Below are 18,386 nucleotides of genomic sequence, written 5' to 3' on the forward strand. Positions count from 1 at the left end.
AATTATAACTGATTATCACCTTCAAACTGAAAATTTTAAGGAACTCAAAATTTATCCTTATATTATTCAGTTTCTGATAAATAAAAATTATAAGTAATAGAGTATTTAGCTTGAAATTGCACAGTTTGTTAGCTTTCATTTCTCTTCCTACTCCCTCACAATAAAAAAGGAACGTGATATGGATAGAAAAAAAATCGAAGAATTAATGGAAGAAAATATGACCTTGGAAATGGCACAGAAACAAAGTATGGATGAATCATTACATCTTGGCTGGGAGTTGGAACAAATATCCAGAACTAGCGAACTTTCCGAAGGTATTCCCAGTATTTTTTTATTTAAATGGATAAATGAATATGTGAAGTTGTATTTATGCTTACATTTTTTGATTTTTTTTACAATTCTTTATTTTCCCCTGCTGGAGATATCTAGGAGGCCAGATGTCTCTCTACGTATGATTTCACAGAGTGATATGTTCATTTCCATGTTGAACATATTTCAGTATGGTGATAAGAAGGAAGGAGTATGCAAAATCAAGAAGTGAAACATTATAAAATGTCTTTGCACATCTTACAACTCAACTTTATGAGCACAGTAACAGATTTGATAGTCATTTAGGCGCACTGTTTCTTATTAGTATCACAAGAAGCTGGGATACCAGTTTATTAATTTATTTTAGGAAAGAAAGCCATCTACTCAATAGAACAGAAAAGTCATATTACCTGGTTAACCTGTTCTTTAACTATAGACAGACTTAAATAGGAAGTTGTAACATAGTGGGAAGATTCTTAGGTGAGTATGTAGCCAGTGTAAAGCAAGTTAAGGATCTTCATGGCTACTTTCATCAATATATGTACTCCATTTTAGCACTGTACCTACCAACCAGTCCAGCCCAATTTTACCCTAGAGATAATGAAAGACCCCCAGATAATTATTTGGGTTATAGGTTTGATTATGCTAATACTGATTTACTTTATTGAAATTATGCCCATGTCACATTTATTTGAATTAGATTAGTTCCATAATTCCTCAGTTACCCAGTGTTAGATTATTTCACCTGCTTTCCTTCCTTCCAGATATTTATTAAGGATCTACCATGTGTAAAATATTATACCAGGCCCTGAGGATATAGTGGTGAGGTAGACATAGGTCTGAGAGAGCTTATAGTCTGATGCTTACAGGATAATTACTTCTACAAGATGGCTCATATTTATTACCATTAGGCTTTTCCTAATTTTACACATGATAACCTAATTCCAAATTCTGGGACCCCATGTAAATTCACTGCACAGTAATGATGATATCCAGCCAGTGAACTTGCTGAGATGTGTTACTTTAAGGACTTGTGGAACTTTTTTACTGTATTTTTTTGTGAATTGAGTTAAAAAGAAAACAATTCAGACTTAATTGTTTTCTACTACTAGTTAAAATTACACAGTTAAGAGTTTCATCTGTTAATGTGGAAACAATAATAGTATGTGCCTTGTTAGGGATATTGCAAGGACTGAATTCATTACTACTTATGAAGCTGTTAGTAGAATACCTGGTAAATGGTAGGCACTTGAGTGCTTATTATTATTATTTTTGTCATCATCATCATCATCACAGTTGTTTTGCAATTCATATTAGGATCATAGACCTGAATACTTGTTTTAATGTGGTGTGTTATTGTTGTTTTTTTAACTATACAAGGGAATTGCTTTCTAGAAAATTTGCAAGATGTGGAAAAATATAAAGGAAGAAATGAAGGTCACTAATAATTTCTGCAGTGACTTTTGACATTTCAAAAAATTTGCTTCCAAAATGTTTCTACACACAAATAGATATTTTAGACATCATCAGGTCAATGTCTATATACAGTGCAGGTTCTTTTTTTCACCTAAGATTATCATGTAGACAGCCTCCCTATTTAACAAAACAATATTTTGTTAAAAATGTGTTGTAAGGGGGCACTTGGCTGGATCAGTCAGCAGAACATGCAGCTCTTGATCTTGGAATCTTCAGTTCAAACCCCATGTTGTACATAGAGATTACTTTTTAAAAATGTGTTGTAAGCATCCTTTTTCTTTATAGTCTGACCTGAAGCAACTTTGAAATGCAGTCATAGTATTGAAAGTATTCGTAAGGTATATTGAGTATTGTAGTCTAATCTTGTTTAATTGAAATGCATGACTACAGATCATGAAGTAGTTTTACTTCAAGACTTGGACAACTAATGGAATTTAAAAAGTCAGTGACTATCAGTTGTACCAGCTTTCAATTAAAGAATAATATGCTAACTAGAACAAAAACTAGAACTAAGATTTGAGGCTTTCTTTACTTCAGTCTACCTAATTTTGAAAAGAATGTATGCTTATATACTTGTTGGGGATATCTTGTTTTGTGTGTGTGTGTGTTTCTCTCTACTTAATGATGGAGAATTTCAAACATACACAAAGATAGACCTAGAGTGCCTTCCCATACGTCTCCATTTCCCTTCCTGAAATCTAAGATTTCAAAATGAATCTAGGTATCATATTTCACTTTAAATCTGAATTTTTATATCATCAAAATATTTAATGAATCTGCTGTAGGGTTATTAAAAATAATATTTTTGGCTTGCATCATATATAGAACTAGAAACTGAATTTTCTTATTTTTAAAAATGTAATAAGCTAAAATCTACTTAGAAATAGAATTTTTTGGCAAAATGGTATACATGTTGCTTTTTATACTCAAGTTTAGCAGCAATTCTTCATTTAGAGAAAGACTTTTTCGAGGTGACCAATGTATATTGTCTTGTGTTTCTCAGAATCAGGATTAGGAAGTTGGGATTCTTTTTTTCCCTTAGACTGTCTTCCTTTAATTTTTGAAGATGTGGCATAGGAAATGCTTTATAATTCTTATGTGAATCACACGATAGCTCTGTGAGACACACAGAGGAATAACTATATTTTGTACAAGTAACATAAGATTCACTGAGGTTAAAGTGGCTTGGGCATTGTCAAGTAGTTTCTCATGAAACTAGAACTGAAACTCTGTAGTCCACTCAGTCTAAATTTTGTATTTTTTTTTCTCTAGAATGCTCATGGGTGCATTAAAAATTCAAGGTTTACCCATCTTTTATCTTTTGTTTTTTTTCATTTGTCTATCTTGTATAACTATAAATTTTTTATCAAGTTAAGGACCAGGTGATGTAGTACATTTACACTCATTATTTTAAATAATAATGAGAATAGTTTTACCAGTGACGGTATTTTTCATTATTATAGCACCACAAAAATCCTTGGGCCATGAGGTGAATGAGTTAACATCAAGCAGGTTATTGAAATTGGAGATGGAAAACCAGAGTCTGACAAAAACTGTCGAAGAACTTCGGAGTACTATGGATTCTGCAGAAGGCAACACTTCCAAGATCCTGAAAATTGAAAAAGAAAATCAAAGACTAAGTAAAAAGGTAAATAAAAACTAATGTTTAATGTAAGTTAAAGAATATATGTAAAAGTATAAATAGCCCTGTGGTTGAATGTTTATTTTCCAGTTTTTAATGTACTCTCATTATTTTAACTTATGGAAATTTTCAAACATACATCAATGTGAAGTGAACGAACTTCTATACTCATTCAGCTTCAACAATTATAGCAATTTTATTTCTACCCTTGTTTGCTCTCCCCATAACCACTAGATGATTTTGAAGTAAATCCTCAACATGGTATCGTTTCACCAATAAATATCTTCTTATATATCTCTTAAAAGTAAGGAATTTTTTAAAAAAACAAGAACAATGACATTATCACACTTAAAAATTTAATAGAATTTGGTTATCATTTCAGTTTCTCCAAATCTATTGGGATTTTTTTTTTTTGCATTTTGTTCAAGTCTGAATTAGAATAAGATCAGTACATTCAATCAACTGATGTCTGTTGTCTTTTTTAATGTAAAGTTTACTCTTTTTACCTAGTAGTTTTTCTGTTAAAAAAACCAGGTGGTTTAATCTAGTTTTCCTACAGTCTAGATTTTGCTCACTGCATCCTTTTTGTGTCACTTCGCAAGTTCTTTTGTTCCCAGTAGGTCTTATTTTTATCTGTAGGCTTAATCAGGTTCAAATCGAGGTTTTAGTAAGAACATTTGTAAGGAGTCTTTTTCAGTCAGGAGGTACATGTCTAGTTGTCTTTCTTTTTGTCATGTTAGTTGTCATGGAAAAGGTTTGCTTTGATCCCTTAATTCAACAGAGGTTGCAAAATCCTGATAAGGAACTCTCATGGGAAAAGCAGGATGAATGTTTGATTCTTTCCCTTTATCTACCAGTTTCCTGGTAAAGAATTGGTTCTCTCATATCCTCCGGAGATAATTAATGAGTTTTTTGTTTTAGTGTCTTTATGAATTCATGGATTTAAAAATATTTGAAGTGTTTCAATCTACTGCATTTGTTTTTCTTATATCCTACCTCTTTCTGAATTCCTGTGACACACATTAGCACCCGTTGTGAACCTCTGTGCTTTTGCCATAATATACTTCTCTTAAACATTTCCTGCCCCAAATCTGGAGATAGCCATTTCTCCAGAAAGCCCTTGTTCCTTTTAGTGGGAAATGGTATTTAAGGACCACAATTTAGGCACTATGAAACCTGAATTTTAACTAGGTTTTGGTTCAACAGAAATATTCCAGTTGTGCAACAGACCAAGTAATTTATTTTTGAGTATCTTTCTGCATACACACATTCACATATTGTAGATAAATAGAATTGTATCATGACAACATACATGGTATTTTTATCATCTAGAGAATTTATCACATCTGCTCCCCAATATGTGCTTTCACTTTTGTTTCTGGGTCTTGGTCACAGTGAACAATACTATAATAAATATTCTTATACATATGTCCTTATGTATTCCTTTTTATTTCTATATCTAGTCAGCCATGTCTAGTTTTTTCTTTAGATTCTGGGTATCTAGACTCATTTATGAAAATCTCCCTAACCTTTAGACATTTATGAAAATCTCCCTAACCTTTAGACCATTGGTTTTTGAACTATAGTATGCATCACAGTCACCTTCAGGACTTGTTAAAACACAGATTGCCGAGTCCCATGCCCAGCGTTTCTGATTTGGTAGTCTTGCCTAGGGTAGGGGTGAAGAATTCTCATTTCTAAGAAATTCCTAAGTGATGGTCTTCCTGGTTTTTTGGAACCATGCCTTGAGAACCACTGCCTTAGATAATGCAAATAGATTCCTTGATTATCTTGCCAGATTTTTACTCTTTTAAGACATTTTTGCATCATCTTTAATCCATTAACCAAATAATCTTAATAAGCATTTGACAACCAATATAGTATAAAAGTAGGAGTGGTTATTTAGAACTTGGAACATTTTTATTTTGGTTATCATTATAATTGGGTCTGGAAATTATAATTTGATTTTAAAGTTAGCTTTGAATTCTAATAAATTTTTAGTGATTCTAGCAATTTTTTATAAATTCATTGTATGAAAGATGTCTTTTGTAAACTGAATGTCTCACTTGAATTCCATTCATATAAAACAACAAATGAGTTTAATTAAATAACTGTTACCCATATATTTCAATCTTTAATGGGAGAACTGGATTCATAATTAATAACTAAAACCTTCCTGAACATATATATGTTGAACTGAGTAACTGGATAAGATTTGTGACTTGATGCTTTTGAGATATTACTGGAAGATGGTCTTCCATATATGGTTATCTTCCATTGATAATAAAACAGGAAAATTCAACTTGCTTTATGTAAGACTATTCAGATTCTTAGACTTCTTCACTATTGACATAAGGGTTTAATTAATATTTAACTTGAAGTGGAATATTTTATATAGCTAAATCTTTATTTTCTTTTATTGCCTGGTTTGAATACGTTGTATACTAATGGGAAAATCAATTTGGCATAATTTAAACTGGAATTTGCTATTTTATCCTTATTAACCACATACTTGATCATATCTTTAAAATGTGTAACTGACAAGAAATTTAAACCTAGAGTATAAACATTTGCTGGAGTTTTGTTCAGCCCTTTTTTCTCTAGTATTATTCTCCTTTTTTCTCCCTCTCTCCTTTTTATTTTAAACCTAATCCCTTTCTGTTTCCTCATTAAACTTAAATCACTATTTCTTATCTTTCATTCATGCTTTTATATTCTCTTCTTCCTTCTTCACTGAAATTACTTGACTGTAATTAAAATTTTACTTTATAAATCTCCTCAAGCCAGAAGAGTCTTTCAATAAGATTTGTACGGTCTTCATAAAGCACATAATTATCATATATTCATTTGGATTTATCTTTGTGTTTAGAAGTACAAATGTACCCTTCAAAGATGCACAGGTTAAGAAAGACAGTCATGTCTGCATTTTTTATACAGCTGCTAAAAGTAGCATGGACTATTACTTGAATTTCTCTACTCAGTTCTTAAATTTCACCATTTGAGTGTTAAAACTGTATTTAATTTTTTATTTGAAAATTATCTTTTGACATGTTTGCACTGTTGTAAAATATTGAATGACACATTGTTTTTTTATTTAATTTCTCTAGGTTGAAATTCTTGAAAATGAAATTATTCAAGAAAAGCAAAGTCTTCAGAACTGTCAGAATTTAAGCAAGGATCTAATGAAGGAGAAAGCTCAGCTTGAAAAAACAATTGAAACACTTAGAGAAAATTCAGAGAGACAGGTTCATAAATTTCCTGTTAAGCAGTATACTTTAAAATGCATTAACAAAAGTTATTTTAAAGTTTAGGCAAACAAAAATGTTCATAAAAGGAAAATATTTTAGAATTGCTTAAATTTTAGAGTAACTATGGTTTTACTTCATTTTATATCTTATGTATTTTAGGAAAGTTGAGGGAAAGCTTAGAATTTTTTAAATGGCCAGTATGCTTAATAATTATCTGGTATAAAATTTTGCAGTTACCTGTGCTTTCCAAGTGTCTGTAGAATAGGACTGAAGATTATAAAGTTCCTGAGTGGAGTTGGGGGAAAATGCAGCTGTACTCCAACCCTGCTTAAGAGGAAGATGTGGTTGCTACCTCTAGGATGCATTCTCATTTGCTTTCCAGTGTTTATTCGTCTTTCTCATTTTATGTTCTAGGAAACTGAGAACTGGATATATTGATTGACTTGCTATGTTAAAGTTCTGTTACTTTTTTAGAAGTAAAATGATTTTTTTTTTTTATATTATCCAGGTATAGTCCTCAGGCTACCTGTAAAAATAGAGGTTTCTATAGAGCTACAGAATAAAAATTCTAAAGCTAAGCATAAATCTGTATTTTTACAGGGTTCTCAGGGACTATTTAACACTGACTTTTGAGAACCACAGAATCACGCCATGATATAAATTGGATGGATTAGTTTTCAAGCGTACTAGAGGATTTTGTTATTTTGATGTTTCCAAATTAGAATTCTTAGGGGAATGAGTACACACCCACATATACACATATAAATATAGCAATATTTATTAAGAACCCACTGTGTATATGCATTGCAAAATTTATTTAAAGAAAATAAAAGCTGTATTCACAAAGAGATATGTGTGTACATTTCACCTGTGTTCTTATTTGAATTTGAAACCTGTAACTGTGAATAATCTGAAGATCACTTTGATTAATATTAGATACATCTCTCCCAACCATTTCTTTACATTATGAACTCCCTAAAGGAAGAACTTTAATGACCTGGCAGTACATGTACACAGGGGTCTCTCGGTAAATATTTGTCAGAATTAAGAGTAAGATAGAAATTAGCACCCTTTTATGTTCCAATTTCCTTGTTATTTTTTAGAAAGGAAAAACTGTAATTTAAAATATTTAGTTTATGCTCAAATAAGTTTTTAATTTTCTCTTTTGTTCTTTGTTAATTAGATTAAAATATTGGAACAGGAAAATGAACATCTGAATCAAACTGTGTCTTCCTTAAGGCAGCGCTCCCAGATAAGTGCTGAAGCAAGGGTGAAAGATATTGAAAAAGAAAATAAAATTCTCCATGAATCGATCAAGGAAACAAGTAGCAAGCTAAGCAAGATTGAGTTTGAAAAAAGACAAATTAGAAAAGAATTGGAACATTATAAAGAAAAAGGAGAACGAGCAGAAGAACTTGAAAATGAGTTGCATCATCTTGAGAAAGAAAATGAATTGTTACAGAAAAAGATAACCAACTTAAAAATTACTTGTGAAAAAATTGAGGCCTTAGAACAAGAAAATTCAGAGCTAGAAAGAGAAAATAGGAAATTAAAAAAAACATTGGATAGCTTTAAAAACCTTACTTTTCAGTTAGAATCCCTAGAAAAAGAGAATTCCCAACTAGATGAGGAAAACTTAGAACTCCGAAGGAATGTGGAATCTTTGAAATGTGCAAGCATGAAAATGGCTCAGCTACAACTAGAAAATAAAGAACTAGAAAGTGAAAAAGAGCAACTTAAGAAGGGTTTGGAACTCATGAAAGCATCCTTCAAGAAGACAGAACGCTTAGAAGTTAGCTACCAGGGTTTAGATACAGAAAACCAAAGGCTACAGAAAGCTCTAGAAAACAGCAATAAAAAGATTCAGCAATTAGAGAGTGAACTACAAGACTTAGAGGTGGAAAATCAAACATTGCAGAAAAACCTAGAAGAGTTAAAAATATCTAGCAAAAGACTAGAACAGCTAGAAAAAGAAAATAAATCATTAGAGCAAGAGACTTCTCAACTGGAAAAGGATAAGAAACAACTGGAGAAGGAAAATAAAAGACTCCGACAACAAGCAGAAATAAAAGATACCACATTAGAAGAAAATAATGTGAAAATTGGAAATTTAGAAAAAGAAAACAAAACTCTTTTCAAAGAGATCAGTATTTATAAAGAATCCTGTATTCGTCTGAAAGAATTAGAGAAAGAAAATAAGGAGCTTGTGAAAAGAGCAACTATTGATATAAAAACTTTGGTTACATTACGAGAGGTAAATATAGTTACCTAAATTTAAGGCAAATTCTTTTTATATTTTTAATTGAGGGCTTTGTTAAGTTTTATTGGAACCCATCAGAAATTTGCATCATCTGTTTATGGTTCAAAGTAGAAATTTGGAATTAGAACTAGAAACAGTTCCTAAGTTTCCTACTTTTGTTACACCAAGAAGTACATGTAAATTTTATTTTTTAAGATATTATAGTATAGTAATAAGATTTCCATGCGGTATCTCACTTACTACATTGTAATTTTATATTTTGTTTCAAAATAATATTAAAATATTTGATCAAGACTGTTACTAAATGCTAACATATAATAGGAAGCATGATAGCTACTATTTACTGAATGCTAACTATGTGCCAAGTACTGGGCTAAGGGCTTCATAAGTTGTATTTATGTATATTTCTATAATTTTTACAACTAATCCTCTATAGATACTATTTCCATTAGATAAGAAAGCGTTAGAGACATTAAGTAACTTACTCAGGATCACACAGCTAATAAATGGCAAAATTGGATTACTGGAATCAAGTCCAGATCTTTCAGACTCCAAAACCCAATGAATTTTGACATCTAAGCCTGAGAATGCAAATCAGGTCAACACTGAACAATTTTTAGTTGCTTGGATTTGTGTGTTGAGAAGAGCTGTGAAACTTTCAGAAGTTGATTGGCAGTAGGTCCTGTGAAACAGTGTAGATTAGAAGACAGCATGCTTGGCTGTTTTTTGCTATCCCTATGCTATACTATACATGGTAAACCTTTAAGTTGAGTTAAAAAGTTTGTTAGCCTTCTGGCAGAAAGTCATATTGGGAAGTCTGCATTTCTGCTAAAGAGACATTGAGAGGGACCCATTATTAACTTTTTGGCTTTCTTCTCTGTTGTACAGTCCTACAGTCATGAATGACAGGTTCCTTGTGTCTGAACTTCTAAGAATGTGCCCTATTTCTTCATATCAGTATCTTAGGGCTCTTCCGCTGGCAGATGGGTGCTTGTGGTGTAAGAAGGGTGCTGCATCCAGCATATTTTCATAGGAAGAAATATGCACTAAAGTCCTAGCTCATTATTAAAAAGTTAATGGATATGTATCTCTTTTCTCACAGTTTTCAAACCTAAAGTGTTCACAAGTAAAGAGTTTTTCCTTTTAGTTTTTAACACAAAAAGTTAAATATTAGCAAAAAAACAAAAAAGGAAAACCATATTGTTTGAACTAGGTTATTTTGTTGCTTAACTACTTTTTATTGATGAAGGAAAAATTCAACAACAACGTTTCTGTATTCCTGGTTTGAATTAATATGTATTCCTGGATAGTGGTAGTTACAGTCTTGGCTTAATTTGTTAGATGTTCATGGTCATGACACTTATGTGAGTTTTGCATTCCTTTTAAAATAAGGATTTGGTAAGTGAAAAATTGAAGACTCAACAAATGAATAATGATCTTGAAAAATTAACTCATGAGCTTGAGAAGATAGGATTAAATAAAGAGCGACTCTTACATGATGAGCAAAGTACTGATGACAGGTAAGTATTAAGTCTATTTGGCAAAAAGTTGAAATTATTGTTATCTTTTTGCTCATTCTTTCCTGTACTAACTACAGAATATTTATGTATTTCACCCTGTTTCTGGTTCCTTTCTTCCCATAGAGAAAGTTCTATAAGAAAAAAAAAGTAAAAACCCAGATAAATACAACCTAATATTGATAAAAGAAAAAATGCTAAAATATTACTATAAATAGTTACATAATAGGAAAACAGGATGCCACCCAGGTAGCAGAAGACCAGAGGCTGTAATTACCTATGAAAGTAGAATGAGACATTAACAACAAACAAACCCTTCCCTCTTGAAATATAAAGTTAGTTTTTATTCGAATCAAGTGCTTAAATGCCTTAGTTCTTTCATTTGTGTGCTAAAGTAGACTTAAAGAGAGGTGGAGGAGAAGTATGAAACAAAGGAAAATACACTGAGGTAATTAAGGTATAAAAATAACATGGAAAAATAAGGCTTGACAAACAAAAAATTATACACCCTTTAATTTTGAGAATGATCAATACAAGCTTAAAAATTTTTATTCTCCATGGTAATTACAGTCTGTCAGACAGATTTCAAGTAGTCTACTGTTTAGCATCCAGTCAGCCATGTGATTCCAGCTAGACTAGAAGTATGTATTGTTAAAAATATTGTTTTATGTAGACTAGATCTTAATTCATTGAAATTTTTGTAATATAATTTGTATCTTATTGTCTACTCACTATTAATGTTCTAGTATTTATATTCTATATTAAATAAATGTATATAGGAAAAATTAATGCTGATTATATGGGTTTTGTTTATGTAATTTTGAAAATATTCAGTTAATAGAATAGATTAATAATTCTGTAATAACAAATAGAAATAATTTGAGGCATTCATTCTAACAATGGATTCAAGCAACCATAATTGGATTAATCATACAGCTATTTCATGAGAAACTATTTTTATTTGAGTTAAATAGTTAAGGGCCAATTGAGTTGACTACCTCTTAATATAGATACTAAATATGCATCACTTCTTTTTTCACACAGATTTATTACCTGTCATATGTAAGACATTTAGTAGAGGGGAGAAAAAAACAGTACACCATGTAGCTACCCTAACTGACCCTCTTAGAACCCAGCTGTAGATGAGTACTTCATATTATTTGGCACCCCTTCCCAAACCTTAATTCAAACAGCTTGTCAGTGTTAATTGAGCTCTTATCATCTCCTGATCATCCAGCATGAAGGAAATGATAATGCTTCAGCTGAACCTTAAAGAATGACTGAAATTTGCAAGGTAGAAATGATGGAGAAGGGCATTCCATGGAAATAAAGCACAGAGATATGCTGAGTAATTCTTAGAGTGACATGAAAGATGGATTAGAAAAAGGGCAGGGATGCCTGGGTGGCTCAGTCGTTTAAGCTTCCAACTCTTGATTTTGGCTGTTGTCATGATCTCAGAGCCCTGCATCCGGCTCCAAGCTCAGTGGGGAGTCTGCTTGAGATTCTCTCTCTCCCTCTGTCCTTCTCTGCCCCCTCTCTCAAATAAATCTTTAAAACAAACAAAAAAGGGGCAAATTGGAGGCACAGAGACCGGTTAGGAAGCTATTGAAATAATCTAGGCAAGATATGATGCATTCATTAATCTACACATTTATGTATCTAATGAAAGCATTAGAAATGGAGCTAAGGGTATATATTGAACTAAGTTTTTTTAAGAACTGGAATTGAGATCATCCATGATCAAATTTGGTAGATCAGTAAAAGAAGTGTCTTAAGCCACTACACTGGCTTCTTTCTCAACCATTAAGTTAGCCTTAGTGTCACAAGGAAAATAAAAGCTCACAGACATAAATTCCTTTAACATTCCATCCCCTCCATCTTGGATTTTATGTGTATCTGCATCTGTCTTTACCTCTAATCTTAGATTATGTCCCTAATTATTAGTATAACCTTTTCATCTTTCTCATTGATGTCATTCCCTCTGACCCTTTTAAGATACAATTAAGATATTCTTGCCATCAAGGAATAGATAGTCTAAGTTGTGGGTTTGCATGTATAAATAGATAAAATGCAACAAAGTAAATTTAGTGGTAGAGTTACAAATAGAGTGCTAAGCAGTCACTCTTGTCTTTTTCTTTTAACAGCTCTTTTCCTATAACTTCTCTAAATATAGTTTCCTAGGGTTATGTTCTTAGGCCTCTTAATCATTTATTCTGAATGCTCTGCATTGCCATCCACCATCTTACCTGATAGCCACATTATTCTCCGCTTAGTGGACATCTCTGTCTAGACAGTCTAGAAGCAACTCAGGCATCATCACACATTCAACATATTCAAAGTTAGATTCATTAAATGCTTTAAAAATGTCTCTTTACTCAAGCCAATACCAAAATTAATGACATTTGTTCTCTGTTCTTAATGAACTTAAAAATTGGTTGAGCAGAAAACATATATATACAAATTAATTAGAGTAAAAGGCAGAATGTGATAAAATTTCTCATGTATGTACTTTACTTTTTTATTTGGTTTAATTATCAAGGTTCTCAGGTGTAAGAATTCATCATAATCCATAGTCTGTGATTGACTCTCAAACTGTATTCATGCACTGTCCTTTCTGTAAAAAATATTTAATTTACAAATATATTTATGAACCCACCATTCGAAAAGATAACTAAAATATTGACATTCACATCTGCCTCCAATGATGAACTATGTTATTTTTGTACTTGGATAGTAGGTACAAACTTTTGGAATCAAAATTAGAATCCACTCTAAAGAAGTCCCTTGAAATAAAAGAAGAAAAAATTGCTGCTTTAGAAGCTCGATTAGAAGAATCCACAAATTATAACCAGCAGTTGCGCCAAGAACTTAAAACAGTAAGTGATTTCCCTGGAAAGAATTTTAATTGTCAAATATTTGGGCAGAAAAGTCTAAAGTAAGAAAACAAAAAAGCAACATCATTGATATTCTGTCTATTCCTTTTTCTTAAATTTGAGAGTAACAGATCTTGGTCATTTTATGACAAACTATATTTTGTTTATACACTGTAATTTATCTAATTCTTTTTCCTGTGCATATGTCCTCCATGCAGTTAGAGACCTATCAGTTTGGTGGGAATGGGATGGGGAAGAGGCAGTCTTACTCTATGTAGAAAAGCTCTCAATGTGATACTGACACTTCACTTTGACACACTTTGATTGAAAATCCAGGTATAAGTTTGATGGGCAAAGATACGGGTATGAGGATACCAAGTAGAGGGAAATAGTATGTGTGGTATATGAAAGCACTTGATCTCATTAATTTGAGGTTTTCTCCTAGATCCACTGTCTTGTGATATTTGGAATTATTTTGTGAAATAAGGCAGGAGCAACTGTCTGTTTTCCCTTACATAAATAGATTTAAATCAAAGGGGCTTGTCCCTTCCCTAGGATTAGTATATGGTAGATATAGGTAGAATCATGTTCTGGGTTTTTTTTCCCCCTTTTATCATCTCTATAGTACCACCAGGAGTGGTTTTACAATCAACTAAACATTTGGATTGAGAAGATTACTTTGGGTCTCATTTAGAACCATTTGATTCAGAACACTGTTGGAAATACAGTATATAGCAGGGCACTGTCATGGGTTCCTCTTATAGTTGCCTGAAAGTCATATTCCCACCAGATGACAATTCAGGTGCAAGACGATGAGATTCACATTGAGCCTGCAGGAGCTGCCCTGTCTTTTGAGACTCCATGCTCTATAGTAGTCATCATCTCTTACAAAACTCTGAAGGCATAGACAGAAGATCTCCACAGTGGATACACTAGTTTTAAGAGTTGCTGCGCTCAGAGAAGTTTAAAGATATGGCTTCCTATTAGGTATTTATAATTCTTACAGTCTAAATATAATTTACCAGTTGGGTCATTTTTCTCATATGCAATCTTGCCTGGTAACACAGAACATTCCAATTTTTTCAGGTTTCTAAGAACACAATTACCAAAGATGAATTTCTCATACAGAAAAGGAAAAAGGTTTTGTTCCCCATTTGCCCACACCATCATTTTTGTATTTGTAACCATGAAACATATATTGTTACGGAAGAAGTTCTAGAATTTTGCTTAGTTAACATGAAGGATTATCCAAAAAATAAAGTAAAATTTGGTGCCAGATTTAATTAATCTGCAGTATCTAGGTTGCAAAGAAAGTCAACTTCATGAAGCTACTCAGCCAGTTTGGGTATGGGTTGGTATATATGCATTTCAAGTCTGCAGAGATTTAAAATTTCATCATTGTTTCCCACTTCCAGCCATTTTGGCATAACTATTAGACTAGCTCCCTGCCATAAACAGGAAATTAGGCTGCCATAAAACTGAAATTAGACTGTGCTTTTAATACTATATGTGAAGAGGTATATCACTTGAGGACTATGAAAGTTAAATATGAGTTGAAGGCCTGAAGTAATTGCTAAAATAGCATGACAAAAAGGTATAGCTAATATGCCAGCAAAGGAGATAAAATAGAATTACAAAAAAATCCAAAAAACAAAAAAAGAAAAAAATGAGGAACAAAAGTACAGATTGGACAAATAGCAAAATGGCAGTTTTAAAACACACCAGATCAATAATCACATTAAATATAAAAGTTCTAAACATCTCATTTGAAAGGCAGAGATTAATAAATTAGATTAAAAGGCAAGACCCACCTATATGCTGCCTCTAAGAAACCTCGATGGAAAATATGTCATTTTTTATGTGAACATAAATTAGAGATTCTGTGGATACATAAGGTAAAGGGACCATTTTTGAAACTCAGTTGTAAGAACAATGGGCTAAAAATAAGAAGCTTTGAGTTTTATTCTCAACTCCCCTTCTTTAATAATGGCATATGTCTAGGGGTGCCTGGGTGGCTCAGTTGGTTAAGCGACTGCCTTCGGCTCAGGTCATGATCCTGGAGTCCCAGGATCGAGTCCCGTATCGGGCTCCCTGCTCAGCGGGGAGTCTGCCTCTCTCTGACCTTCTTCCCTCTCATGCTCTACCATTCTCTCTCTCTCTCTCAATAAATAAATAAAAAAAATTTAAAAAAAAAATAATGGCATATGTCTATAGTCTTTATAAGCCTAGAGAAAAGACCCTGTGGGAAATTAATGTAAAATAGGAGACTGGAAATGATGTCACTCATCTGTTATTAGGGTATTAAAATTTTAAAAAACCTGGAAAATTAGGATCCCAGAACACCTGTTAGATCACTCAGCCAAGCTTTAAATTATATTCTGTTTTGGGCTTCTTTTTTCTCTAGTCTCACATCATTTTCTAACTCAGTAGTAGCAAAGCTTATTGTTGAGTCATAAACTTTCTTAAGGTTTGCTTTAGATACTGAATTATTTTAGACATTTATATTTTTGCCTTAATGTAAAGTTTGGGTTTTAATTTAGAAATTTGTGATAAATGTCTCCTAATATAAACTAATGATTTAAGAGAAGTATAATAATAATCAGCTTAAATTGAAGAGAGCTATTAAGTTAATCAGTAATTTTGGTAATGTAGGATGACCAAGTTCTTAGTTTTGAGTTGACTCTCTTAAAGTAGGATTTGGTTGTAATCACACCAGAAAACCCTGGGTAAGATAAATCCTTGGATTGCCCACTTTTTATTAAATAAATTACAGTAATAATATATGGGTTAGGATCTGAATAAAGAAGTCATCAATTTATCTATTAATATAGCTCATTCTGGGCAACATATCCTTCTTAAAAGGGTAGACATATATAGATATTCCTCAGCTTTAGGTATCTTTTTAGAAGGAATTATTATGTATGTCAGGTCTTCATTTGTCCTTTACATGGGGATTTCTGAAATTTCTAAATGCAGCTATAGATGGGTCAAAAAATAATTATTAATATTTAGCAACATGTCTATGTCCAGTTAATCTATTCCTTAGATTATAAACAACAGGATCTGAAATTACATAATATATTACTGGAGAATGGCACATAAGCAGAGTATATTTAATATTTTCTAGGAGAAAAGGATTTGTAGTTTACAAAGCATAAATTGTGATCATGATAGTAATGATAATTATACATACTATTTATCACATTTTTAAATAGTGTCTTTCACATCCACCAGACCATTGCAGAGTCTGATTGTGAGAAGTGATAACTTTGGTGATTCTTTTTCTCTCCATTAACATATTTTAAATAAAATTTTAGGTGAAAAAGAATTATGAAGCTCTTAAACAGAGACAAGATGAAGAAAGGATGGTACAGAGCTCTCCTCCAACTTCTGGTGAAGATAATAAATGGGAGCGAGAAAGTCAAGAAACAACTAGAGAGCTTCTGAAAGTTAAAGACAGATTAATTGAAGTAGAAAGAAATGTAAGTATTTTTAAATTTTTAGTAGGAAAAGGTTTTTTTTTTAAAGTAAAGTATCATTGTATATATAACTTAGAAAGTTTATCTAATCTGGTTTTATACTTTCTTGACTGATTTATTTTATAATAAAAGAGTGAACAACTAATAATTTAATTTACTTTTCTCCATCACCCTCATATAAGTCCATCAGCCAACTTTGTCAACTCTGTTGTGAAAATGTAACCCACGCCCTTCTACTTCTGTCCCATCGTTGCTGCTACCATTTAAGGTACCATTATCTCTCATTTGGATTATTAGAATAGCCTCTGACTGGCTGGCTTCCCCCCTTCTACTCCTGGCCCAGTTTAACCCATTCTTACTACAGTAGCCAGAGTTATTTTTTAAAACATAATCCTAGTCATGTAATTTTTCTACTTAAAATATTCAATGGCTTCCCCTTCCAGTTAGAATAAAATCCAAATTTTTCAGTGTCCTATAAGATCATTCCTGACTTTGCCCTGCCTATATTGTTGGCCTTATACCATACCACTCTTCCATCCCTTCTGTTTATAATCTCGAGATATCATTACTATCTGTTGATACCTGGGAAACACAAAACAGTGCCTGGCATATATAAGTAAATCAATTGTAGTCATAGTGGCCTTTTCTGTTTGTTCCTGTTTCCAGAGATTTATTTTGGGATCTTCTACCTGGAACACATGGCTGGCATTCAGGCTTCGTATCACATATCTCCTGCAAGAGGTCTTTCCTGACCCCTTCCCCCAGTAGAGTAGCTATTCTCAACCTAAACCATTCACTGTCACGCCACTGCCTTAGTTTCTTCCTAGCACTTCTCACTAGTGAAATTATATTACTTATTTATTGGTTGTCTACTGGAAAAAGCTCCTTGACAGCAGGAGCTTATCTTTTTTTTTTTTTTTTTAACCACTGTGCCTTCAGTATGTAAAAATAAGCCTGGTAGATAGCTGATACAGTAAATATTCGCTGAATAAGTTAGAGAAATATTTGTCAAAAAAAGGTAATCAAACTAATTCACCAAACATTTATCCTTTAAAAATGAATTAGCTTAAGGAATTTATATACTAACAAGTAAAATAGTTGTGGTCGTTGTTATTATGTTTTAATGTAGCATGAATTGAGAACTTAGCCATAATGCCAAAAATTAATCTCCTACACTGTTGGTTCCTACTTTCTCATCCGGAAGTAATCACTGTAAACAGTCTTCCCAGAAAAATGTTTGTGACTTATCCGTGTATAGAAGTATATTTCTTTTGTGGCACCTGGATGGCTCAGTTGGTTAAGCATCTGACTCTTGATCTCAGCTCAGGTCTTGATTTCAGGGTTGTGAGTTCAGACTCCGTGTTAGGCTCTACTCTGGGCTTGGAGCCTACTTATTAAAAAAAAAAAAAGAAGAAGATGTAGTAGTATATTTCTTTTTTTTCCTTCCAAGATTTAAATTTCAGATAGTTAACATATAGTGAAATATTAGTTTCAGGTGTAGGATTTACATCACTTACATACAACACCCAGTGCTCATCACAAGTGCCCTCCTTAATACCCATCACACATATCACCCATCCCT

The 18,386-nt window shown here is 32.5% G+C and overlaps 1 protein-coding gene and 1 long non-coding RNA gene across 6 annotated transcripts in view; one reads left to right on the plus strand and one right to left on the minus strand.

The window, feature by feature from the left end:
- CCDC88A (coiled-coil domain containing 88A) overlaps nt 1-18,386 on the plus strand; it is a 116,821-nt gene that overhangs the window by 66,608 nt on the left and 31,827 nt on the right. For all 5 annotated transcript variants that reach the window (XM_025868810.2, XM_025868811.2, XM_025868812.2 and 2 more), the window contains exons 12-18: nt 170-314; nt 3,249-3,433; nt 6,535-6,672; nt 7,859-8,929; nt 10,328-10,455; nt 13,187-13,328; nt 16,643-16,807. In XM_025868810.2, the coding sequence (XP_025724595.1) occupies nt 170-314; nt 3,249-3,433; nt 6,535-6,672; nt 7,859-8,929; nt 10,328-10,455; nt 13,187-13,328; nt 16,643-16,807 (1,974 nt within the window). The remainder of the gene's footprint in view (nt 1-169; nt 315-3,248; nt 3,434-6,534; nt 6,673-7,858; nt 8,930-10,327; nt 10,456-13,186; nt 13,329-16,642; nt 16,808-18,386) is intronic.
- The window catches only part of LOC141373621 (uncharacterized), a 36,314-nt gene that overhangs the window by 3,119 nt on the left and 14,809 nt on the right, over nt 1-18,386 (minus strand). The window contains exon 2 of the long non-coding RNA XR_012379829.1: nt 3,222-3,394. This is a non-coding gene — a long non-coding RNA (uncharacterized lncRNA). The remainder of the gene's footprint in view (nt 1-3,221; nt 3,395-18,386) is intronic.

Source organism: Callorhinus ursinus, unplaced genomic scaffold (assembly GCF_003265705.2).
Source record: "Callorhinus ursinus isolate GAN/ISIS: 27379988/994484 unplaced genomic scaffold, GSC_fseal_2.0 scaffold10, whole genome shotgun sequence".
In the NCBI taxonomy this organism is placed as follows: domain Eukaryota; kingdom Metazoa; phylum Chordata; class Mammalia; order Carnivora; family Otariidae; genus Callorhinus; species Callorhinus ursinus.